General features: G+C 56.5%; 1 protein-coding gene across 1 annotated transcript in view; it reads right to left on the reverse strand.

Annotated features, from left to right (window-relative positions):
* Positions 1-5,807: 5,807 nt before the first annotated feature.
* The window catches only part of clasp1 (cytoplasmic linker associated protein 1), a gene marked incomplete at its 3' end in the record, with an annotated part of 89,250 nt that continues 69,629 nt past the window's right edge, over positions 5,808-25,428 (reverse strand). Inside the window, 11 exon segments of the mRNA NM_001097239.1 lie at positions 5,808-5,809; positions 5,811-6,017; positions 9,419-9,547; positions 9,743-9,933; positions 11,393-11,639; positions 11,740-11,890; positions 13,285-13,391; positions 14,544-14,687; positions 21,352-21,495; positions 23,493-23,571; positions 24,374-24,537. Coding sequence (NP_001090708.1) covers positions 5,808-5,809; positions 5,811-6,017; positions 9,419-9,547; positions 9,743-9,933; positions 11,393-11,639; positions 11,740-11,890; positions 13,285-13,391; positions 14,544-14,687; positions 21,352-21,495; positions 23,493-23,571; positions 24,374-24,537 — 1,565 coding nt within the window.

Here is a 25,428-nt window from a genome sequence, read left to right on the forward strand (position 1 = left end):
CCCTGCAGCTCCCACCCCCCCTGCAGCTCCCAACTCCCCCTGCAGCTCCCACTCCCCTGCAGCTCCCAACTCCCCCTGCAGCTCCCAACTCCCCCCACTGCAGCTCCCAACCCCCCTGCAGCCTCCCCACCCCCCTGCAGCTCCCAATCCCCCTGCAGCTCTCCACCCCCTGCAGCTCCACCCCCCTGAGCCCACTCCCCCTGCAGCTCCCACTCCCCCTGCAGCTCCCACCCCTGCAGCTCCCCACCCCCTGCAGCTCCCACCCCCTGCAGCTCCACCCCCTGCAGCTCCCACCCCCCTGCAGCTCCCACTCCCCTGCAAAGCTCCACTCCCCCTGCAAGCTCCCAACTCCCCCTGCAGCTCCCACCCCCCTGCAGCTCCCAACTCCCCCTGCAGCTCCCAACTGCCCCTGCAGCTCCCAACTCCCCTGCAGCTCCCCAACGTCCCCCTGCAGCTCCACCTCCCCCTGCAGCTTCCCACTCCCCCTGCAGCTCCCACCCCCCTGCAGCTCCCACCCCGCCCTGCAGCTCCCAACTCCCCCTGCAGCTCCACCCCCCTGCAGCTTCCCACTCCCCCTGCAGCTCCCAACTCCCCCTGCAGCTCCCACTCCCCCTGCAGCTCCCACCCCCACTGCAGCTTCCCACCCCCTGCAGCTCCCAACTCCCCCTGCAGCTCCCACCCCCTGCAGCTCCCCCACTCCCCCTGCAGCTCCCACCCCCCTGCAGCTCCCACCCCCTGCAGCTCCCACCCCCCTGCGATCTCCCAAACTCCCCCTGCAAGCTCCACCCCCTGCAGCTCCACCCCCCCTAGCAAAGCTCTCCAACTCCCCCTGCAGCCTCCCACCCCCTGCAGCTCCAACATCCCCTGCACTCCCACCCCCCTGCAGCTTCCCACTCCCCCTGCAGCTCCCAACTCCCCCTGCAGCTCCCAACTCCCCTGCAGCTCCCCAACTCCCCCTGCAGCTCCCACCCCCCTGCAGCTCCCAACTCCCCTGCGCTCCCACCCCCCTGCAGCTCCCAACTCCCCCTGCAGCCTCCACTCCCACTGCACCCCACCCCTGCAGCTCCCACTCCCCCTGCAGCTTCCAACCCCCCTGCAGTCCAACTCCCCCTGCAGCCTCCAACTCCCCCTGCAGCCCCAACTCCCACCTATCAGCCTCCCACTCCCCTGCAGCTCCCAACCCTCCTGCAGCTCCCACCCCCCTGGCAGCTCCAACTCCCCTGCAGCTCCCACCCCCCTGCAGCTCCCAACTCCCCCTGCAAGTCCCACCCCCCCTGCAGCTCACCAACCTCCCCCTGCAGCTCCCAACTCCCCTGCAAGCTCCAACTCCCCCTGCAGCCTTCCCAACTCCCCCCTGCAGCTCACCACCCCCCTGGCAGCTTCCCAAACTCCCCCTGCAGCTCCCAACCCTGCAGCTCCTCAACTCCCCTGCAACTCCCAACGTCCCCTGCAGCTCCACCACCCCTGCAGCTCCCACTCCCCTGCAGCTCCCAACTCCCCTGCAGCTCCCAACTCCCCCTGCAGCTCCCAACTCCCCCTGCAGTCCCACTCCCTCTGCACTCCCACCCCTGCAGCTCCCAACTCCCCCTGCAGCTGGCCACCCCGCTGCAGCTCCCCACTCCCCTGCAGCTCCCACCCCCCTGCAGCTCCCAACCCCCCCCTGCAGCTCCACCCCCCTGCAGCTCCCACTCCCCCTGCAGCTCCCACCACCCTGCAGCACCACCCCCTGGCAGCTCCAACCCCTGCAGCTCCCACCGCCCCCTGCAGCGTCCCACCCCCTGCAGCTTCCCACTCCCCCTGCAGCTCCCACTCCCGCTGCAGCTCCCACTCCCCCTGCAGCTCCCACCCCCCTGCAGCTCCCACTCCCCCTGCAGCTCCCACTCCCCTGCAGCTGCCAACTCTCCCCGCAGCTCCCGACTCCCCCTGCAGCTCCACTCCCCCTGCAGCTTCCCACCCCCCTGCAGCTCCCAACCAACCCGACCCTGCAGCTCCACCCCCTGCAAGCTCCCACTCCCCTGCAGCTCCCACTCCCTCCTGCAGCTCCCAACTCCCCTGCAGCTCCCAACTCCCCTGCAGCTCCCACCCCCTGCAGCCTCACCCCGCCTGCAGCTCCCAAACTCCCCCTGCAGCTCCCAACCCCCTGCAGCTCCACTCCACCCTGCAAGCTCCCACTCCCCCTGCATGCTCCACCCCCCTGCAGCTCCCAAACCCCCCTGCAGCTCCCCACCCCCCTGCAGCTCCCGACCCCCCTGCACTCCCACCCCCTGCAGCTCCCAACTCCCCCTGCAGCTCCCACCCCCTCACTCCCACTCCCCCTGCAGCTCCCACCCCCCTGCAAGCTCCCACTTTCCCTGCAGCTCCCCAACTCCTCCCTGCAGCTCCCAACTCCCTGCAGCTCCAACTCCCCCCTGCAGCTCCCACGCCCGCAGCTCCCAACTCCCGGCCTGGCAGCTCCCACCCCCCTGCAGCTCCAACCCCCGCTTCAGCTCCCAACCTCCACCTGCAGGCTCCCACCCCCGCGCAAGCTCCCAACTCCCCCTGCAGCCTTCCCAACTCCCCCTGCCAGCTCCCACTCCCCCTGCAGCTTCCCAACTCCCCCTGCAGCTCCCACACTCCCCCTGCAAGCTCCCACTGCCCCTGCAGACTTTCCCAACTCCCACCCCCTGTCAGCTCCACCCCCCTGCTAGCTCCCAACTCCCCCTGGCAGCTTCCCATCCCCCCTAGCTGCCCAACCCCCTGCAGCTCCCACCTTCCCCTGCAGCTCCCCCTCCCCCTGCAGCTCCCAACTCCCCCTGCAGCTTCCCAAACTCCCCCTGCAGCTCCCAGCTCCCGCCTGCAGCTTCCCACCCCCGCTGGCAGCTCCCAACCTCCCCCTGAGCTCCACCCCTCAGCTCCCAACTCCCCCTGCAGCTCCATACTCCCCCTGCAGCTCCCCACCGCCCCTGCAGCTCCCACTCCCGCCTGCAGCTCCCAACCTCCCCTGCAGCTCCCACTCCCCTGCAGTTCTCCCACTGCCCCCTGCAGCTCCCACTCCCCCTGCAGCTTCCCAACTCCCCTGCAAGCTCCCACCCCCCTGCAGGCTCTCCACTCCACCTGCAGCTCCCACCCTCCCTGCAGCCTCCAACTCCCCCTGCACTCCCACTCCCGCTGCAGCTCCCGAACTCCCCTGCAGCTCCCACTCCCGCCCTGCAGCTCCACCCCCCGGGGCAGCCCTTTTTCCCCCAACTCCCCCTGCAGCATCCCACTCCCCCTGCACTCCCACCCCCTGCAGCTCCCACCCCCCCTGCAGCTCCCAACTCCCCCTGCAGCAGCTAAACTCCTGGGCCAAAACTCCCTCTTCAACCACAGCTGGGGGGCCGCGGGGTTTCCCCTCATAGTGTCTATTATAGGGGGGTCCCTTGTAGAATGATGTACAGAGTGATATTCTGAGGCAAGTTGCAATTGGTCTTTATTTGTTGTTTCTTAGTTATTTCACTTTATGTTCAGCAGCTATCTGGTTGCTAGGGTCCCAGTTACCTTAGCAACCAGGGAGTGGTTTGGATGAGGGACTGGGATATGAATAGGGGAGGGGCCGGAGAGAAAGATAAGTTACAACAAAATAACAGAAAAGCTTTATCCTGGGACAGCGATCGGGTTTGGCTGCCGGGGTCAGTGACCCCCATTTGAAGATGAAGAAGAAGGCAAATAATAAAATGTAAAAAATAAATAATGAAGGTCGATTGAAAAGGTGCTTAGAACTGGCCATTCTATAAGGTAGGTGGGCAAACTACAATTCCCAGCATGCATTCTGCTTGTACGGCAGCTCCTGCAGGGAATTCCCACTATGAGCCGTCGGGGGCACATTTATACACTGGCCCCCACCCGACCCAACGAATCACTGTGATTGGTAACAACCAGCACTGTTGGTTCCGACCAAAGAGCCCCCAGACCCCGGCACTTTATTCCCAGAAATGGCCAATAAGCAGCATATTTCCCAGGGACACAAATGGGGTTATTGCCCCCCGACCCAGGTCTGAGGTGTGTACCGACGGTACCCCGACCAACTGCAACCCCCCCACTGCTCTCACTGACCCTTTAACCTTGAAAAGGTGAAGTCTCTTTTCTCCTGACCTGAACCCCTAACCCCCTGCTCCCTACTCCCTACTCACTCCTGGGGCTTCACTGCTGCTTCCGACTCCTGAAACAAAGCAGCACATATTATACTGAATAGCATTACATGTAACACTATGTCATCTTATGGCACAGCCAGGCTGATTAATAAACCTGTGCAATAGCATGCAATGCATTATGGGAACTGGAGTGTTGTCTCCCTCTCTGGGTAGGGAATCCCATAACCCGACTGCCCTTACAGTAAGGAACCCCTTCCTATGCTGATGGTGAGATCCCCTTTCCTCCCCACCCCAATTGTATCACTCATTCCCCCTCTCTGGGTAGGGAACCCATAACCTGACTGCCCTTACAGTAAGGAAACCCCTTCCTATGCTAGATGGTGAATCCCCTTTCCCCCCCACCCCAATGTATCACTCATTCCCCCTCTCTGGGTAGGAACCCCATAACCTGACTGCCCTTAAACAGTTAAGGAACCCCTTCCTATGCTGATCGGTGGAGATCCCTTCCTCCCATCCCCCCAATGTATCACTCATTCCCCTCTCTGGGTAGGGAACCCCATAACCATCTGACTGTCCCTTACAGTAAGGAACCCCTTTCTATGCTGATGGGTGAGATCCCCTTTCCTCCCCACCCCATGTATACTCATTCCCCCTCTCTGGGGTGAGGGAACCCCATTAACCTGACTGCCCTTACATAAGGAAACCCTTCCTCATGCTGAGGTGAGATCTCCTTTCCCTCCCCACCCCCAATCGCTATATCATTCCCCCTCTCTGGGTGGGAACCCCAATAACTGACTGCCTTACAGTAAGGAACCCCTTCTATGCTGATGGTGAGATCCCTTTCCTCCCCACCCCAATGTATCATCTCCCCCTCTCTTGGTAGGGAACCCATAACCTGACTGCCCTTACAGTAAGAAGCCCCTTCCTATGCTGATGGTGAGATCCCCTTTCCTCCCCACCCCCAATGTATCACTCATTCCCCCTCTCTTGGTAGGGACCCCATAACCTGACTGCCCTTACAGTAAGGAACCCCTTCCTATGCTGATGGTGAGATCCCCTTTCCCCCCCTTCCCCAATGTATCACTCATTCCCCCTCTCTTGGTAGGGAATCCCATAACCTGACTGCCCTTACAGTAAGGAACCCCTTCCTATGCTGATGGTGAGATCCCCTTTCCCCCCCACCCCCAATGTATCACTCATTCCCCCTCTCTGGTAGGGAACCCCATAACCTGACTGCCCTTACAGTAAGGAACCCCTTCCTATGCTGATGGTGAGATCCCCTTTCCTCCCCACCCCCAATGTATCACTCATTCCCCCTCTCTTGGTAGGGAATCCCATAACCTGACTGCCCTTACAGTAAGGAACCCCTTCCTATGCTGATGGTGAGATCCCCTTTCCTCCCCACCCCCAATGTATCACTCATTCCCCTCTCTGGGTAGGGAACCCCATAACCTGACTGCCCTTACAGTAAGGAACCCCTTCCTATGCTGATGGTGAGATCCCCTTTCCCCCCCACCCCCAATGTATCACTCATTCCCCCTCTCTGGGTAGGGAACCCCATAACCTGACTGCCCTTACAGTAAGGAACCCCTTCCTATGCTGATGGTGAGATCCCCTTTCCTCCCCACCCCCAATAAATCCCTCACTCCCCCTCTCTTGGTAGGGAATCCCACCCCTGGGGGGCCGGGGGGCCGTACTTACCTGTAACAAGCCTGGAATGATATCCGGGAGGATCTGGTGTAGAGACTCCTTGGAAATCCTCTCAATGACTTTTGTTTGCATTTTGATGGCAGCGAGGTTGATGGGGTAGTCGGCAGTTTGGATGATGGGGCACAGGACCTTGATGCACTGCTCGGGGTGGATGGACCCGGCCAGGGTTGATGCTGCTTCCTCTGCGGCTCTGACGACCTGATAACAAGGGGAAATGCAAATGACTCCCATAATATAATCCTCCATCCCAGGGGCCCCAATTGGTTCCTGGGCCCGGCCAACAAGTAGAATGGGGTCCCTACGGCCCTCCCACTCATGCCCATTGTCCTGATCCGCTCGGGACCACTCGCCCCATTATGCCAAAGCCCTGCCCCTATCTCCACTAGCCCCGCCCCTTCATTACCCAAAAAACACACACATTTCCATTTCTTAGGGGTCCCTGACTGCGGTACCCCATGTCCCCCCACCCATCTGGTGACATGCAATGCACTCTGGGAAGAGAATAAGCAGAGGGTGGGCAGGGAATATCCCATGGGGGCTGACAGATGGGGGGGCCACATGTGGCTGCACACAGAACACGCGTGTTACACGCAGGAAGCCCTCAGTGCACGGTGCCGGCCTGTAAATGTGTGCAGAACCATTAACTGTGGCCCCGAAGGGACTGCGGCAGAGATGAAAGGGACCCCCCCATTAGGGAATGGGCCCCACCCGACGCTTTTAAAGCCGCACATATAACCCTAAATAAATATTGACCCGATTTGTTCGAAATCACTGAAGGAAACGCCCACTGGGCGGTGCCACGAGCTCCCTGATTAAAGGGGAACTATACCTCTATAAGGGCAGCCAGTAAATGCCCATTATACGTTATTGGGCCCGGCATTAGAACCGTGGCAACAGCCGTGGGGCCCCTGGCAGAATTCTGTGCCGATACCGGAGCGGGGGGGCAGGAACAGGCTGTGCCCGGTCTCTGACAATACTGAGAGGTTGGCAGCGCCAATGACTTTGTTATTAGTAAAAGCAGCAGCACACGGGCACCCAGCAGAGGAGTTTGGTGCCAATGGGGAGGGCAGAACCAGCAGGCAGATCGGGGTCTCCCCAGGGCACAAGCGACTTGTCAGTAACATTAGCGCCTGGGCATGGGGGGTTGGTACAACTGCCCCCAAAGGGTTATCATGGCTTCCCCTATGTGCCCCACTGAGTTCCATGTGTGAGCCGTGCCAGCTGTGCCCGCCGGATTGTGCCACTAGAAAGCCCGACCGCTTGTACCGAAATGAGATTTGTTTATTAAAGGGAAAGTCTGTGACCCCTAAAGCCCAATAGTTTGTGGGGTTCCCGAGTGAGAGACACAGGGGCTCTGGGTTGGGCCGGGGAACCAGCACCACAGGCCATTACTGCCCCTCCCCAATCAGTTCCTGTCGGCTGCACACGGGGCATGTGGGTAATTATTAATCATATTCCGAGGGCCACTCACGTAATGCCCCGCCCCCATACAGAGCCCCTCCCTGCCAGGCTCCGCAGTGGGGCAAGTCTCACACAGAGGGGCTTTTGCCTGGGACATTACAGGCGCAGATGTGACCCCTACTTTATGCCATTTGTTACCCCCCCCCCACTCGGGCCCTGAGGCAACGTATACAGAAACGCGCATTTACTGCAGAAGAATGCGGCCGCAGCCTCACGCCTCATTGCTCTGCTTTATCTGCGCCTCGTTAATAAATAACCCACAGAACCTGCCCCAGAGCCCCCGGGACCCACGGAGGAACACAAAGCGTGTCCCTAAGAACTCAAACTGTTTGCTCATAGCCTGTACAGAGAGATACCATAAAACTGTGGCACATAGGGATTCCCCTGTACTAAGCACAATTCAGCAGGAACAGCCCCCTAAGTTTGCTCATAGCCTGTACAGAGAGATACCATAAAACTATGGCACATAGGGATTCCCCTGTACTAAGCACAATTCAGCAGGAACAGCCCCCTAAGTTTGCCCATAGCCTGTACAGAGAGATACCATAAAACTATGGCACATAGGGATTCCCCTGTACTAAGCACAATTCAGCAGGAACAGCCCCCTAAGTTTGCCCATAGCCTGTACAGAGAGATACCATAAAACTATGGCACATAGGGATTCCCCTGTACTAAGCACAATTCAGCAGGAACAGCCCCCTAAGTTTGCCCATAGCCTGTACAGAGAGATACCATAAAACTGTGGCACATAGGGATTCCCCTGTACTAAGCACAATTCAGCAGGAACAGCCCCCTAAGTTTGCCCATAGCCTGTACAGAGAGATACCATAAAACTATGGCATAGGGATTCCCCTGTACTAAGCACAATTCAGCAGGAACAGCCCCCTAAGTTTGCCCATAGCCTGTACAGAGAGATACCATAAAACTATGGCACATAGGGATTCCCCTGTACTAAGCACAATTCAGCAGGAACAGCCCCCTAAGTTTGCCCATAGCCTGTACAGAGAGATACCATAAAACTATGGCACATAGGGATTCCCCTGTACTAAGCACAATTCAGCAGGAACAGCCCCCTAAGTTTGCCCATAGCCTGTACAGAGAGATACCATAAAACTATGGCACATAGGGATTCCCCTGTACTAAGCACAATTCAGCAGGAACACATAAGGGTAGGGAATCCCTGTAGGACTAAATTTGATACATAAGCACAATCGGTATCTGCCCCAGTGCCCTGAGTAAGGGGGTAGATACAGGGCAGGGTGCCAGGATTACATGGATTCTAGGAAGCAGCTGGCAGAGTCCCGCAGGCAGTTCGTGCCCGTGCAGGTTGGCATTACACAGGGCAGGGATAGAGGCAGAGCGCCAGCAGTGGGACCCAGAGCCAATGCGCAATATGAAGCTGAATCAGAAAGCTCCTGCCTGGGGCCCAAATGTTACTCTGCATCTCCCAGCAACCCCCCCCCCCCCCCATATATCTGTGCTAGGAGCTGTCCCACCAATGGGATCCCAGCAACCCCCCCCCCCCCATATATCTGTGCTAGGAGCTGTCCCACCAATGGGATCCCAGCAACCCCCCCCCCCCCCATATATCTGTGCTAGGAGCTGTCCCACCAATGGGATCCCAGCAACCCCCCCCCCCCCATATATCTGTGCTAGGAGCTGTCCCACCAATGGGGATCCCAGCAACCCCCCCCCCCCCCCCCCCCCCCATATATCTGTGCTAGGAGCTGTCCCACCAATGGGATCCCAGCAACCCCCCCCCCCCCCCCCATATATCTGTGCTTGGAGCTGTCCCACCAATGGGATCCCAGCAACCCCCCCCCCCCCCCATATATCTGTGCTAGGAGCTGTCCCACCAATGGGATCCCAGCAACCCCCCCCCCCCCCATATATCTGTGCTAGGAGCTGTCCCACCAATGGGATCCCAGCAACCCCCCCCCCCCCCATATATCTGTGCTAGGAGCTGTCCCACCAATGGGATCCCAGGAACGCCCCCCCCCATATATCTGTGCTAGGAGCTGTCCCACCAATGGGATCCCAGCAACCCCCCCCCCATATATCTGTGCTAGGAGCTGTCCCACCAATGGGATCCCAGCAATGTGGCACCTACAGAGCAGATCTAGGGGATCCGTTTGTACCTCTTTATGTGAGTCTTTATGGGCTTCCAGCGTCTTCATAATGGTCAGCTCCGCGTAATTCTTAAACCGGGCCGGCTGGTTCCGCAGGATCTCTCTCAGTACCCGCAGTGCCAAGGCGCGAATGGCATGCTAAGGGGCAAGGGAAAGGCCGTCACTCAATCATACATACGGCTGCAGCACTGGGGGATGTTGTTAGGGCACTCACCCTAGCAACCGGACTGCCCCTCAAATACAAACCCCACAAGGTAGCAATAAGGGAACCTGCCCCCACCCTACTCTCTGCCCCAACCCCCACAGATTGGCATTTTGCCCCTCGACCCGTACATCTTTGTCCCCCAGTGTTTCCAGCAGGAGCAGCAGAATGGTCTTGAAATGTTCCTCCCATACGGCCAGGCTGTCTTCCCTCGTGATCTTCAGCAGCTCACAGAGGGCCCCCTTGCGCTCCTCCACCCGCTCGTTGTGATTGGACAGTTCCTTCAGGAGGTCGGCCACCAGGTCTGAGTGGTCTATGGGCACTGAGAGAGACGAGAGAGTCAGTGGGCACAGGGCGCCTGGCAAGTATCATAGGGAATGGTGAGGGGGCACAGGCAGACTGGCATGTATCATAGGGAATGGTGAGGGGGCACAGGCAGACTGGCATCACAGGGTATGGTGAGGGGGCACAGGCAGACTGGCATGTATCATAGGGAATGGTGAGGGGGCACAGGCAGACTGGCATGCATCACAGGGAATGGTGAGGGGGCACAGGCAGACTGGCATGTAGTATAGGGAATGGTGAGGGGGCACGGGCAGCCTGGCATGTAGTATAGGGAATGGTGAGGGGGCACAGGCAGCCTGGCATGTATTATAGGGAATGGTGAGGGGGCACAGGCAGACTGGCATCACAGGGTATGGTGAGGGGGCACAGGCAGACTGGCATGTATCATAGGGAATGGTGAGGGGGCACAGGCAGACTGGCATGCATCACAGGGAATGGTGAGGGGGCACAGGCAGCCTGGCATGTAGTATAGGGAATGGTGAGGGGGCACAGGCAGCCTGGCATGTAGTATAGGGAATGGTGAGGGGGCACAGGCAGCCTGGCATGTATTATAGGGAATGGTGAGGGGGCACAGGCAGCCTGGCATGTATTATAGGGAATGGTGAGGGGGCACGGGCAGCCTGGCATGTAGTATAGGGAATGGTGAGAGGACACGAGCAGCCTGGCATGTAGTATAGGGAATGGTGAGGGGGCACGGGCAGCCTGGCATGTATTATAGGGAATGGTGAGGGGGCACAGGCAGCCTGGCATGTATTATAGGGAATGGTGAGGGGGCACGGGCAGCCTGGCATGTAGTATAGGGAATGGTGAGAGGACACGAGCAGCCTGGCATGTAGTATAGGGAATGGTGAGGGGGCACGGGCAGCCTGGCATGTATTATAGGGAATGGTGAGGGGGCACGGGCAGCCTGGCATGTATTATAGGGAATGGTGAGGGGGCACAGGCAGCCTGGCATGTATTATAGGGAATGGTGAGGGAGCACAGGCAGACTGGCATGTATTATAGGGAATGGAGAGGGGGCACAGGCAGCCTGGCATGTATTATAGGGAATGGTGAGGGGGCACAGGCAGCCTGGCATGTATTATAGGGAATGGTAAGGGGGCACGGGCAGCCTGGCATGTATTATAGGGAATGGTAAGGGGGCACGGGCAGCCTGGCATGTATTATAGGGAATGGTGAGGGGGCACGGGCAGCCTGGCATGTATTATAGGGAATGGTAAGGGGGCACGGGCAGCCTGGCATGTATTATAGGGAATGGTAAGGGGGCACGGGCAGCCTGGCATGTATTATAGGGAATGGTAAGGGGGCACGGGCAGCCTGGCATGTATTATAGGGAATGGTGAGGGGGCACGGGCAGCCTGGCATGTATTATAGGGAATGGTGAGGGGGCAAAGGCAGAATCTGCCCCGGGGAGGGGGATAATGAAACCTACTGACCGTCGCGCAGCTGGTCCATGTCGTCGTCAAACACCGCCTCCTTTAGCGCCGTTTTGTCGTAGCTGTTAATGGAGTCGGAGTAGGCGTAGGGGTTGTACTCGCGCCCGCGGGGGCCAGTGAATGCCCGGGGCGGCTGGGTGTTCAGCAGAGAGGTCTTGTTATCCAGCGCCATCCGTCCCCCTTCCACCATGTCTGTGCCCCCCCGGAGATCGCTGGCCGGAGAGGCGATACCCACATCACAGGAGCCCTGCAGGGGCAAACACAGTGGTACCAAATGCCCCAATATCACCAACCCCAGCAGTGCCCGCGGGTACAGCCCCAGCCAATCCCTGCTCAGCAACACTCACCAGCTCACTCTCCTTCTTGCCCTCCCGCCTCACAGGCTCATTGAGATCCACTTGGCTGCGGAAACTGAACTTCTCGATGGCCTCCGTCACCCCCCGCAGGGAGCTGTAAATCTCATCCGAATTCAGGTTTTCAGTGTCGTAATCCAGCATGCTGCAAAGAGAGCGGCACAGCGAGGGTTAACTGCCAGGGGCACAAACATCCGCTCTTAAAGGGATACAATCACCAGAAACAGTTATAGCTTGGATTTATGTATCTGCACAGGGGAGTGTATTTCCTGGTACTCATGTGACTGTCTACTTCCTGTGCACGGGGGAGTGTATTTCCTGGTAACCATGTGACTGTCTCTGCTTCCTTTGCAAGGGGGAGTGTATTTCCTGGTACCCATGTGACTGTCTCTGCTTCCTGTGCACGGGGGAGTGTATTTCCTGGTACCCATGTGACTGTCTCTGCTTCCTGTGCATGGGGGAGTGTATTTCCTGGTACCCATGTGACTGTCTCTGCTTCCTGTGCATGGGGGAGTGTATTTCCCGGTACTCATGTGACTGTCTCTACTTCCTGTGCATGGGGGGGAGTGTATTTCCTGGTACCCATGTGACTGTCTCTGCTTCCTGTGCATGGGGGGGAGTGTATTTCCTGGTACCCATGTGACTGTCTCTGCTTCCTGTGCATGGGGGGGGGGGGAGTGTATTTCCTGGTACCCATGTGACTGTCTCTGCTTCCTGTGCATGGGGGGGAGTGTATTTCCTGGTACCCATGTGACTGTCTCTGCTTCCTGTGCATGGGGGGGAGTGTATTTCCTGGTACCCATGTGACACTGTCTGCTTCCTGTGCATGGGGGAGTGTATTTCCTGGTACCCATGTGACTGTCTCTGCTTCCTGTGCACGGGGGAGTGTATTTCCTGGTACCCATGTGACTGTCTCTGCTTCCTGTGCATGGGGGAGTGTATTTCCCGGTACTCATGTGACTGTCTCTGCTTCCTGTGCATGGGGGGGAGTGTATTTCCTGGTACCCGTGTGACTGTCTCTGCTTCCTTTGCACGGGGGAGTGTATTTCCCGGTACCCGTGTGACTGTCTCTGCTTCCTTTGCACGGGGGAGTGTATTTCCTGGTACCCATGTGACTGTCTCTGCTTCCTGTGCATGGGGGAGTGTATTTCCCAGGGGGGGAAGAAGCAGATACAGGGGTGGTGCGGAGGGCATGGAGGCAAATTGTAAATCTATTTATATGGAGGAGCGCACAGGGGGAAGAGATGGGACGACAGTCAAAAGGCACAACAGCCCCTGGGGCAATACACAGGGGTGGGTGCTACTGCCCCAACTGAAGCCCAAAGGACAGACAGGTGCCCCAGCCTCACTCTCGGAATGACTGGGGGCAGTAACGCCGGGCAGGAAGTACAAAGCGCTGCACCCAGGGGCTCTGTACTTAAGGACCAACCAATACAGCGCAGATTTACATTTGCCCCTGTCACCATTAACCACCCCAGCAAGACAGCAGTGAGGGGGTATCAGCAGGTTGGCTGCAGGCAGGAAGCCGCACTGTGTTACCTGGGGGAGAGGCCGCCGTGGGAGCAATTGGTGGGAGATGTGAGGGGGCTGGCGCGGCTACTCGAGTGCCTGGAAGGAGTTCGGCCAATGGTGTTGCTCGGGGATCCCTGTAAGGAGAAATAGCAAATCAGCATTTAGCAGCAATAACTGCCCCAACAGCTACAGTGCGCTGGGGGCGGGCACTTACTGACCCAGCCGCTAAAGGGCAGATGTAGCAACCAATCGGCAATCACCTTTAGCCATGACAGGCACTTGACTGGGACTATAAAATAATAAATCTCCACTGAGGGGGGCAGGAACGTGGCAGAGCCGTGTGTACCGGGAGGGATATCTGTGTGGGATGGTAGGACCGTGGCACAGCCGTGGGTACCGGGAGGGATATCTGTGTGGGATGGTAGGACCGTGGCACAGCCGTGGGTACCGGGAGGGATATCCGTGTGGGATGGTAGGACCGTGGCACAGCCGTGGGTACCGGGAGGGATATCCGTGTGGGATGGTAGGACCGTGGCACAGCCGTGGGTACCTGGGAGGGATATCCGTGTGGGATGGTAGGACCGTGGCACAGGCCGTGGGTACCGGGAGGGATATCCGTGTGGGATGGTAGGACCGTGGCACAGCCGTGGGTACCGGGAGGGATATCCGTGTGGGATGGTAGGACCGTGGCACAGCCGTGGGTACCGGGAGGGATATCTGTGTGGGATGGTAGGACCGTGGCACAGCCGTGGGTACCGGGAGGGATATCCTGTGTGGGATGGTAGGACCGTTGGCACAGCCGTGGGTACCGGGAGGGATATCCGTGTGGGATGGTAGGACCGTGGCACAGCCGTGGGTACCAGGGAGGGATATCCGTGTGGGATGGTAGGACCGTGGCACAGCCGTGGGTACCGGGAGGGATATCCGTGTGGGATGGTAGGACCGTGGCACAGCCGTGGGGTACCGGGAGGGATATCCGTGTGGGATGGTAGGACCGTGGCACAGCCGTGGGTACCGGGAGGGATATCCGTGTGGGATGGTAGGACCGTGGCACAGCCGTGGGTACCGGGAGGGATATCCGTGTGGGATGGTAGGACCGTGGCACAGCCGTGGGTACCGGGAGGGATATCCGTGTGGGATGGTAGGACCGTGGCACAGCCGTGGGTACCGGGAGGGATATCCGTGTGGGATGGTAGGACCGTGGCACAGCCGTGGGTACCGGGAGGGATATCTGTGGGTTACAGTGGGCACCACGGATATTACAGCAGGGAGGGGGGGGCACTTACCATGCTGCTGTTGCTGGAGTTCTTCAGGTGGTTATGCAGGAGCTTTGTGGCCCCATCCTGGAAGGTTTTGGGCAGGGCCCCCAGTAACATGGTGAACTCGGGGGTGTTCAGCTCAAACAGAGAGATTAAGACCACCTGTGCCGCCTGCAACAAGAACCAGGAGTCAGATTGGCACCGGGGGGGGGGGGGGGGGGGGGGGGGGGGGGGGGGGCAGTGACCCCGACATTCCTCCCCCCCCACCCAGGGCGCAGGGAGGGCACCCCACTACATCCCGCTATGAGCCATTGTGTCTCTGCCGACCTGTTACTTTATATGCTGCCTGGCTGCAGTCTGGCCCTTCTCTGGTAACTAGGGGATTACTGACCCTAGCAACAACATGTCTTATAATTGTAAGATTATAAACTGTTAATTCAAAGAAAAAAACCCCAGAAAATACAAACTGATTAAAGGGGGGGGCTAGGAGTCCAAGTTACAGGCTACACCCACAGCACACGGTTATTACATGTTACATGCAAAGTGTCACCACAAAGTGTCACCAAATGTCTTCGGGGGGGGGGGGGGGTCACTGCCACAGTGCCCGATGCCCAGGGTGCCCGGGGGTTAGTGGTCACACGGCTACCTGTTTGCACTTCTCTTCCAGGCTCCCATCTCCGAGCCCTGCGGCTGCCGAACTGGCCCTGGCCGCTAACTCCTCCCACTTAACCTGGGTCTGGGGGTCAACGAAATAAGCAACGAAATGTCGGTACGAGAGGAGGAGCCATTCACTGCACCGGCCAACCAGCCACTCTCCCCAGTAAGTACCCCACTTACACATACAGAGCAATAATGTACCCCCTACTATAAATGATAAGGATATTAGCAGTCACTGAGGGGTTCTGTGCCCCCCATATAAAGGCACAAGGCTGCAGGCTGAGTTATACAGGGAACTCTGAGTATCACTCATGTATTATAAGGGATAATGTACCCCCTACTGTAAATGATAAGGATATTAGCAGTCACTGAGGGGTTCTGTGCCCCCCATATAAAGGCACAAGGCTGCAGGCTGAGTTATACAGGGAACTCTGAGTATCACTCATGTATTATAAGGGATAATGTACCCCCTACTGTAAATGATAAGGATATTAGCAGTCACTGAGGGGTTCTGTGCCCCCCATATAAAGGCACAAGGCTGCAGGCTGAGTTATACAGGGAACTCTGAGTATCACTCATGTATTATAAGGGATAATGTACCCCCTACTGTAAATGATAAGGATATTAGCAGTCACTGAGGGGTTCTGTGCCCATATAAAGATTCATGTGACACAAGTGACCCCCCCCCCCGAACTCTGTATATAAGGATGTTACAGGTAATTCATATAAATCGTATCTGAGATTAGTAGTCACTGTAGAAAAGCTCAGATAGGTGGGGAAGATTTAATTTGCTGGGGGCGGGGTCCTTACATATAGGGGGCACTTGCACCCACCCAGGGAGAGTCAGTGAGAGACCCCCGAGGAGTCAGTAGAAGAGAGCGGAGCTGCCAGAGCGCTTGCACCCACCCAGGGAGAGTCAGTGAGAGACCCCTGAGGAGTCAGTAGAAGAGAGCGGAGCTGCCAGAGCGCTTGCACCCACCCAGGGAGCGCAACGTGAGCGTTTGGGTAGAAGAGAGGGATCAGTTTGTTCTGATGGCAGAGATTCGAGGAAGAGCCGAGAGCGCCGGCAGCTATTTCTGAGGAGTTGGGCGGCTGCCATATTGGGCCGAGGGAGACGCTGATTAATATACGGGGATTGGCGCTACGTGCGGTGGGAGCAGCGACTGGCAGGGAGTCTCCCCATAAATCTGGGATTCACTGCGACAGGCAGGGACCCCGGGGGGCAAGTGGGGCAGCTCCCACGCAGGCCTGGGGCATTCTGGGACACACAGTCAGGTATAACTGCCCCCCCATGTGCTGATAACCAAGGGGCAATGGACCCCCAACAGCCACAGGTGCCCCCTCTGTAGGGCGATGCCCCTATAATGACTCGCTTAAAGGGGTAGTTTACCTTTAAATTAACTATTAATATGATGTAGACTGATATTCTGAAACAATTTGCAATTGGTCTTCATTTTTTACAGTTTTTCAGCTTCTGGCCAATCGATACTCAGGGAAATGAGGGCCATAAAGGTACATTCAGAGATATTTCTTGGGAATGGGGAGCGGAGGGCAGGAGGCGGAGCCTGGGAGCAGTTACGCAACATTACTTGCCCTTTGTTACCCCCAGGCCAGTTCCCAGCACTTTTATTGGTTCATTATTTCACAAAGTGGCAGCGGGCGAAGCGCTCAGCTAAGCAGAACGTGCCCAGACCGTGCCCGCGGGAGCCAATGGCAGCTCTCTGGGGTCGCACATTCCTACACACCGAGCCCATTAGTGTTAATGAGCGAGAGACTCGTTACTGAGGCGCCCGGGGCACTGCCCGCACAAATGCACTCTGGGAGGCTGAATGGGGGTCCTGCTACCGACCAATCATTTCATTCATATCATCTCCCAACTGTAGGGTCTGACTTACATTGTAACCCCCCCACCCCTCCCTATCCTGTAACTTCCTTATACAGGAAAACTACAATACCCAGCATCCTTCACTAGCGGCCTCCTATATACAGTGCTATGTATGCTTTTATTGGGGCACTAGCATTCCCTTCATTTCATTACTGCCCCCCCCCTATATATTTTATATGGATATAGTGACCCCCCCCTTAACTGCCCCCCCCCCCCCCAGTGTAACCAATCCCAACTGGGGCCAGCCTTTCCCCATAACTGAGCCCATTCCCTTTATCAGCTTAGTCGCTCTTCCCTGTACTTTCTCTATTTCATTACTGCCCCCCCTTATATATTTATATATAGTGACCCCCCCCTTAACTGCCCCCCCCCCCCAGTGTAACCAATCCCAACTGGGCCAGCCTTTCCCCATAACTGAGCCCATTCCCTTTATCAGCTTAGTCGCTCTTCCCTGTACTTTCTCTATTTCATTACTGCCCCCCCTTATATATTTATATATAGTGACCCCCCCCTTAACTGCCCCCCCCCCCCAGTGTAACCAATCCCAACTGGGCCAGCCTTTCCCCATAACTGAGCCCATTCCCTTTATCAGCTTAGTCGCTCTTCCCTGTACTTTCTCTATTTCATTACTGCCCCCCCCTTATATATTTATATATAGTGACCCCCCCCCCTTAACTGCCCCCCCCCCCAGTGTAACCAATCCCAACTGGGCCAGCCTTTCCCCATAACTGAGCCCATTCCCTTTATCAGCTTAGTCGCTCTTCCCTGTACTTTCTCTATTTCATTACTGCCCCCCCTTATATATTTATATATAGTGACCCCCCCTTAACTGCCCCTTCCCCAGTGTAACCAATCCCAACTGGGCCAGCCTTTCCCCATAACTGAGCCCATTCCCTTTATCAGCTTAGTCGCTCTTCCCTGTACTTTCTCTATTTCATTACTGCCCCCCTCCTTATATATTTATATATAGTGACCCCCCCCTTAACTGCCCCCCCCCCAGTGTAACCAATCCCAACTGGGCCAGCCTTTCCCCATAACTGAGCCCATTCCCTTTACCAGCTTGTACCCCCTCTAATAAAATAATGGAGACCAAAACTGCCCGGCATATTCTAGATGGGGCAGTACCAGTGCTCTGTAAAGGGGAAGTATAACCCCCCCCCCGCCAATCTCTGCCCCATATAGTACAGCCCAATACCCCGTTTGCCCCTGCTGCCTGGCATTGCTACAGCCAACACACAGTATTACACCTATATATTACATACATAACACATATGAGACATAAGAATCCTAATGTCGTTGGCTTGGGGGGGGCACAATGGGCACCCGGGGGCCAGGAGCGCAGGACTCCATTACTGACAGGCAGAAAGGCTGCAGTGTCTCCTACAATGGGGGCTATTTTATACTCTCCCTTGCACTAACCCACCCCAGGGGCAGGTCCGGGCTCTAATAGACTTTTCTTTCATCCCCAGGAATCAGGTTTTTCTGCCTCGTTATCTCCGGCTCAAGTTGCTAGCGGTGAAGCAGCCGCGTGACGGCTCAGTATTTCTTGTATTTCACCCCAAAACAGCGGCAGTCGGGATCTGCTTAGCGGGAATGTGCCCCCCCATAATCAGAAGGGGCATGTAGGGGCGGGAGCTGCAGTACAGTACAAGGGTATAGGTTATATATATATATATATGCTCACGGAACTCCTCTGTGCCTAGTAATATCCTTATATTTTACAACAGGAGGTATGATATTCACTCTATAAATAGAGTCTGGCCAGGAGCTGCCGTCAGACATTATCGGGGGCACGCGGATGGCACGTGAATATGGGGCGATGTACAGAGGTTGGGGCAGATTTCCGTGCCGCCTGTAGGAGAGCCCGGACCCCGCGGAACCGGTTCTGTGAGTGGGGCTATATTTAGCGCTTATTGCTCTGTTCCATACACTCTGTCCCCGCTCTGAGCACACAAATCTGTTCCGAGCACCAACCCATTGTTCTCATTTATTTTATGGCTCGTTAAGTTCCCCACAAGGAGGCATTTACAGGCGTGACCCTTACCCCCCAATGGGGCAATGTCCCCGGGCGAGGGGCAAACAATCTTATCTGCACGGTGGGAAAAAAAAAACCCAACTGTGCCCAAACAGAACCTCTGCCTCTATCAGCCAAAGGCCAGTGAGTCCCATAGGGAAGCACAGGAGCAGCGCCCCCTCTAGTCACTTGCAGTACCACCTCTCACCTCTATCAGCCAAAGGCCAGTGAGTCCCATAGGGAAGCACAGGAGCAGCGCCCCCTCTGATCCCTTGCAGTACCACCTCTCACCTCTATCAGCCAAAGGCCAGTGAGTCCCATAGGGAAGCACAGGAGCAGCGCCCCCTCTGATCCCTTGCAGTACCACCTCTCACCTCTATCAGCCAAAGGCAAGTGAGTCCCATAGGGAGGCACAGGAGCAGCGCCCCCTCTGATCCCTTGCAGTACCACCTCTCACCTCTATCAGCCAAAGGCCAGTGAGTCCCATAGGGAAGCACAGGAGCAGCGCCCCCTCTGATCCCTTGCAGTACCACCTCTCACCTCTATCAGCCAAAGGCAAGTGAGTCCCATAGGGAGGCACAGGAGCAGCGCCCCCTCTGATCCCTTGCAGTACCACCTCTCACCTCTATCAGCCAAAGGCCAGCGAGTCCCATAGGGAAGCACAGGAGCAGCGCCCCCTCTGGTCACTTGCAGTACCACCTCTTACCACTATCAGCCAAAGGCCAGTGAGTCCCATAGGGAAGCACAGGAGCAGCGCCACCTTCTGATGGGACTGGTGTACAAGAAGCCCAATACAGTAGCTGCATGGGAGCGCATTGGGCAGGAGGGGGTTACAGAAAGGAGAGCTTGTTAGGCACAGCGATGCCCCCAGGGGGCAGGGATTGATTGGCACACAATAGACTGCACTGAGGGCAAGGAGAGAAGCGCCAGGGCAAGGGGCACTCATGCTGCCAATCAGCCTCATATACACTCGCCCACTGAATCAATGAATAGGAGCAGCACTTAGATTAGGTTTTGCTTTCCCTTTATCACTAAGGAAAATAGAACCCAACAGGGTAATAAAGGGGTTAATAAGAGAGGAACCCTGAGACCCTGTTGCCATAATGATTTATTCCTGGAGATGGGAAGGCGGGATTCTGGGTAATTATAAATATTCATGGGCCCAGCCTCTACCCACACACCTGCACCCAAAGCCGGCACCAGTCCAAACGGGCCTCTGGCACCGGCACCGTGCCCGGCGTGTAGCACAGAGGTGCCAGGCAGCAAGTTCACTGGGAGTTGTAATTTAGCAACATCTTGGGGATGTAGAAACATTCAGTTCTGGGGTTGTACAGTAACACATACGGTGCTGCCCTGCGGGCTGTTCCTGCTCGACTGTCTGGGCATGTTTGTGAGGTCAGGGGCTTGTCTGATTGGCTCTGGTACCCTAACGGATCAGCCAGTGTATGGCCACTTATACTGCAACCGTCTGATTGGCCCTGGTACCATAACGGATCAGCCAGTGTATGGCCACTTATACTGCAACTGTCTGATTGGCTCTGGTACCCTAACGGATCAGCCAGTGTATGGCCACTTATACTGCAACCGTCTGATTGGCTCTGGTACCCTAACGGATCAGCCAGTGTATGGCCACTTATACTGCAACCGTCTGATTGGCCCTGGTACCCTAACGGATCAGCCAGTGTATGGCCACTTATACTGCAACCGTCTGATTGGCCCTGGTACCATAACGGATCAGCCAGTGTATCGCCACTTATACTGCAACTGTCTGATTGGCCCTGGTACCATAACGGATCAGCCAATGTATCGCCACTTATACTGCAACTGTCTGATTGGCTGGGATACTATAACCATACTGCTCTAATTAAAGGGGAAATAACTGCAGGTAAATAGGACAATGGAACGTTCTGCCTTTTCCTTTAATGACAAATCTAGCGGCCACCACATAAGTCACTTTAGTTGCCCAGTGTGACTGCCGACATGAGTTGGGCTGTGGCCTTGAACCACTCAGGACTGAATCCCTAAATGTTCTGGACAAAAATGAACAGTGTAACAAAGGGTCGGATTAGTGTATGAGAGTCGGAATGGACCAGAGCTCGTGGGAGGGGCAACACAGAGCTCGTGGGAGGGGCAACACAGAGCTCATGGGAGGGGCAACACAGAGCTCATGGGAGGGGCAACACAGAGCTCATGGGAGGGGCAACACAGAGCTCATGGGAGGGGCAACACAGAGCTCCTCCCACAAAAGTCAAAACAGCAACACAGAACCTGGGACCCACCTTCCTGACATCAGAACTCTTCGGCTCAGTCGTCCAAGTGATGATTCTGGACACAGCCAGGCGGGTCTCACTGGAGTTGACAAAGTCCGTTGGGTCCATCTGTCGGGCGAGGGACTCGATGTACTTCAGTATCGCGACTTTCACCTGCGCCGCACAAACGGGACAGAAAGCGCCGAATAATCATTTCTATGGGCCCGAGGTCCAAACAGTGTTCCCTGCTCCCCCTAGTGTGTAAGTGCCCTATTATATCCCCTGCATATCTGCCCCCCCAGTAAGTGCCCTATTATATCCCCTGCCCCCCAGTAAGTGCCCTACTATATCCCCTGCCCCCCAGTAAGTGCCCTACTATATCCCCTGCAACCGCCCCCAGTAAGTGCCCTACTATATCCCCTGCCCCCCAGTAAGTGCCCTACTATATCCCCTGCCCCCCCAGTAATTGCCCTATTATATCCCTGCCCCCCCAGTAAGTGCCCTATTATATCCCCTGCATATCTGCCCCCCAGTTAAGTGCCCTATTATATCCCCTGCCCCCCAGTAAGTGCCCCTACTATATCCCCTGCCCCCCAGTAATTGCCCTATTATATCCCTGCCCCCCAGTAAGTGCCCTATTATATCCCTGCCCCCCAGTAAGTGCCCTATTATATCCCCTGCCCCCCAGTAAGTGCCCTATTATATCCCCTGCCCCCAGTAAGTGCCCTATTATATCCCCTGCATATCTGCCCCCCAGTAAGTGCCCTATTATATCCCCTGCCCCCAGTAAGTGCCCTACTATATCCCCTGCCCCCCCAGTAATTGCCCTATTATATCCCTGCCCCCAGTAAGTGCCCTATTATATCCCTGCCCCCCCCAGTAAGTGCCCTATTATATCCCCTGCCCCCCAGTAAGTGCCCTATTATATCCCCTGCCCCCCAGTAAGTGCCCTATTATATCCCTGCATACCTGCCCCCAGTAGTGCCCTACTTATCCCTGCTCCCAGTAAGTGCCCTACTATATCCCTGTCCCCAGTAAGTGCCCTATTATATCCCTGCATACCTGCCCCCCAGTAAGTGCCCTATTATATCCCTTGCTCCCCAGTAAGTGCCTATTATATCCCCTGCCCCCCCAGTAAGTGCCCTATTATATCCCTGCCCCCCAGTAAGTGCCCTATTATATCCCCTGCCCCCCAGTAAGTGCCCTATTATATCCCCTGCCCCCCAGTAAGTGCCCCTATTATATCCCCTGCCCCCAGTAAGTGCCCTATTATATCCCCTGCCCCCCAGTAAGTGCCCTATTATATCCCCTGCCCCCCAGTAAGTGCCCCTATTATATCCCTGCCCCCCCAGTAAGTGCCCTATTATATCCCTGCCCCCCAGTAAGTGCCCTATTATATTCCCTGCCCCCCAGTAAGTGCCCCTATTATATCCCCTGGCATACCTGCCCCCCAGTAAGTGCCCCTATTATATCCCTGCCCCCCAGTAAGTGCCCTACTATATCCCTGCTCCCCAGTAAGTGCCCTATTATATCCCTGCTCCCCAGTAAGTGCCCTATTATATCCCTGCCCCCCAGTAAGTGCCCCATTGCGTGAGTGCCACAGACAGCGCCAAAGCAAACAAATGACTTTATGTTACAGTTTATGACCGAATAAAATCAAGTTCATGAGTCGAAGTCAGAACAGACTGATATGAGATTTTATGACTGTTCCCTATAAAATCGCCGCGCACAGTGGCACAGTTACTGCACAGTAGCGGCCCAGTTAGCGGTCCAGTTGGCGGCCCAGTTACTGCACAGCAGAAGCCCAGTTAGCTGTCGAGTTGGCGCCCAGTTACTGCACAGTAGCGGCCCAGTTAGCGGTCCAGTTGGCGGCCCAGTTACTGCACAGCAGAAGCCCAGTTAGCTGTCGAGTTGGCGCCCAGTTACTGCACAGCAGAAGCCCAGTTAGCTGTCGAGTTGGCGCCCAGTTAGCGCACAGTAGCGGCCCAGTTAGCTGTCGAGTTGGCGCCCAGTTACTGCACAGTAGCGGCCCAGTTAGCGGTCGAGTTGGCGCCCAGTAGCGGCCCAGTTAGCTGTCGAGTTGGCGCCCAGTTAGCGCACAGTAGCGGCCCAGTTAGCTGTCGAGTTGCCGGCCCAGTTAGCGCACAGTCTGGGAGGGAAGGGGCACTTACCTTGAGGTTGGGAGTCTGGGTCTGATCCACAATGAATCTCATCAGGATGTTGAACTGTTGGTCAAAGGGGAAGGAATCCCTGGGGAGAAATAACAGAGTCAGGGGCCCCACACGCAGCACAGAAGCACTGGGGGCAAGCAGTGTCGGGGCCACAGTTAAACTGCCCAGGGGCCCTTAGCTACAATATCCCGGATCTGCATCATTTGGGACAGAACTTAGGAAACAAGTTACTATGGGGTAGGGCAGTCAATGGTCAGTAGGGGAGGGGGGGGGAAGGTAGTGCCAATGGTGAGTGGGGGGGGGGGGGCAGGTAGTGCCAACAGTGAGTAGGGGGGCAGGTAGCACCAATGGTGAGAGAGGGGGGCAGGTAGCACCAATGGTGAGTAGGAGAGGGGGGCAGGTAGTGCCAACAGTGAGTAGGGGGGCAGGTAGCACAATGGTGAGTGGGGGGGGGGCAGGCAGTGCCATACAGGCACATTATGATGATGCCACTTCCGGTTTTAGGGTGCTGGATATGAGTCAAGTTGAACCCCCTACAGAGCCCAGGACTTTGCCTGACCTTCCTATTGGCCAAATACAAGACACGCCTCCAAAACCCCCTCCTTAATGCCCCAGGGCCAGTGTCATTACCAGGAGGCTCTATGGAAGCGGAAATACCATTAGTGAGTTTCCAATACAAAGAGGGAGGACCCAGAGCCTGTGGTACTTACCTAGTGGCACCTCAGGGGAGGGGCCTGCTCTGGCAGGAAAATGTGCCCCTATAGGCACCAGGCACAAGGCCACGCCCCACACTGCCTACTCCTCCCAAAGCCCCTATGAACCCATAGCAGGGGGCGGGGGCAGGAAGGTACCAGCCAGGGGCGGGTAGAGGTGGCGCTCACCTGGTCACATCCAGCGCCTTCTGCACTTTGGCCTGCACGGAGCCCAGCAGGTCGGCGCCCATTTTCTTTAGTAACTGAGTGAGGAGGATGAAGAGCCAGTCCTGCAGGTCGTCCTTGTGAATTATGACAAAGTCAACGAGGGTCTCCAGGAACATGCTGAACACCTGATTGGGGGGCACAATAGCGGCACAACTGAATATAAAGCCCCCAATATACAGGGTGTGACTCCGCCTCTAGCGCTGCTTCTCCAACCAATAGAAATCTCCCCACAGCAATAAAATACCTTGTGTTCTTTTATATACCCTCATATACTGGTAACAGCACCCTCTCTGGGTGGCACTACTTCCCCTTTAATTGTGAGCTAAGGGGGCCCAGCCTGAAGGCCAGTTAGGGGGGATTTGGGGTGAGTGCTTATTTGTGCCCGGGGTACCCCTGGAACTATAGCGGGGTGACTGTTACCCCAATGTTTCTATATATCTGTAACCTTGTTATGGGCTAAGGGGGCCCAGCCTGAAGGCCAGTTAGGGGGGGATTTGGGGTGAGTGCTTATTTGTGCCCTGGGTACCCCTGGAACTATAGCAGGGTGACTGTTACCCCAATGTTTCTATATATCTGTAACCTTGTTATGGGCTAAGGGGGCCCAGCCTGAAGGCCAGTTAGGGGGGATTTGGGGTGAGTGCTTATTGTGCCCTGGGTACCCCTGGAACTATAGCGGGGTGACTGTTACCCCAATGTTTCTATATATCTGTAACCTTGTTATGGGCTAAGGGGGCCCAGCCTGAAGGCCAGTTAGGGGGGGATTTGGAGTGAGTGCTTATTTGTGCCCTGGGTACCCCTGGAACTATAGCGGGGTGACTGTTACCCCAATGTTTCTATATATCTGTAACCTTGTTATGGGCTAAGGGGGCCCAGCCTGAAGGCCAGTTAGGGGGGGATTTGGGGTGAGTGCTTATTTGTGCCCTGGGTACCCCTGGAACTATAGCGGGGTGACTGTTACCCCAATGTTTCTATATATCCCTGACCTCCAAGGGACTTGAAGTAATAATCCACTACTG

The sequence above is a fragment of the Xenopus tropicalis genome, chromosome 9, assembly GCF_000004195.4.
Source record: "Xenopus tropicalis strain Nigerian chromosome 9, UCB_Xtro_10.0, whole genome shotgun sequence".
Classification (NCBI taxonomy): domain Eukaryota; kingdom Metazoa; phylum Chordata; class Amphibia; order Anura; family Pipidae; genus Xenopus; species Xenopus tropicalis.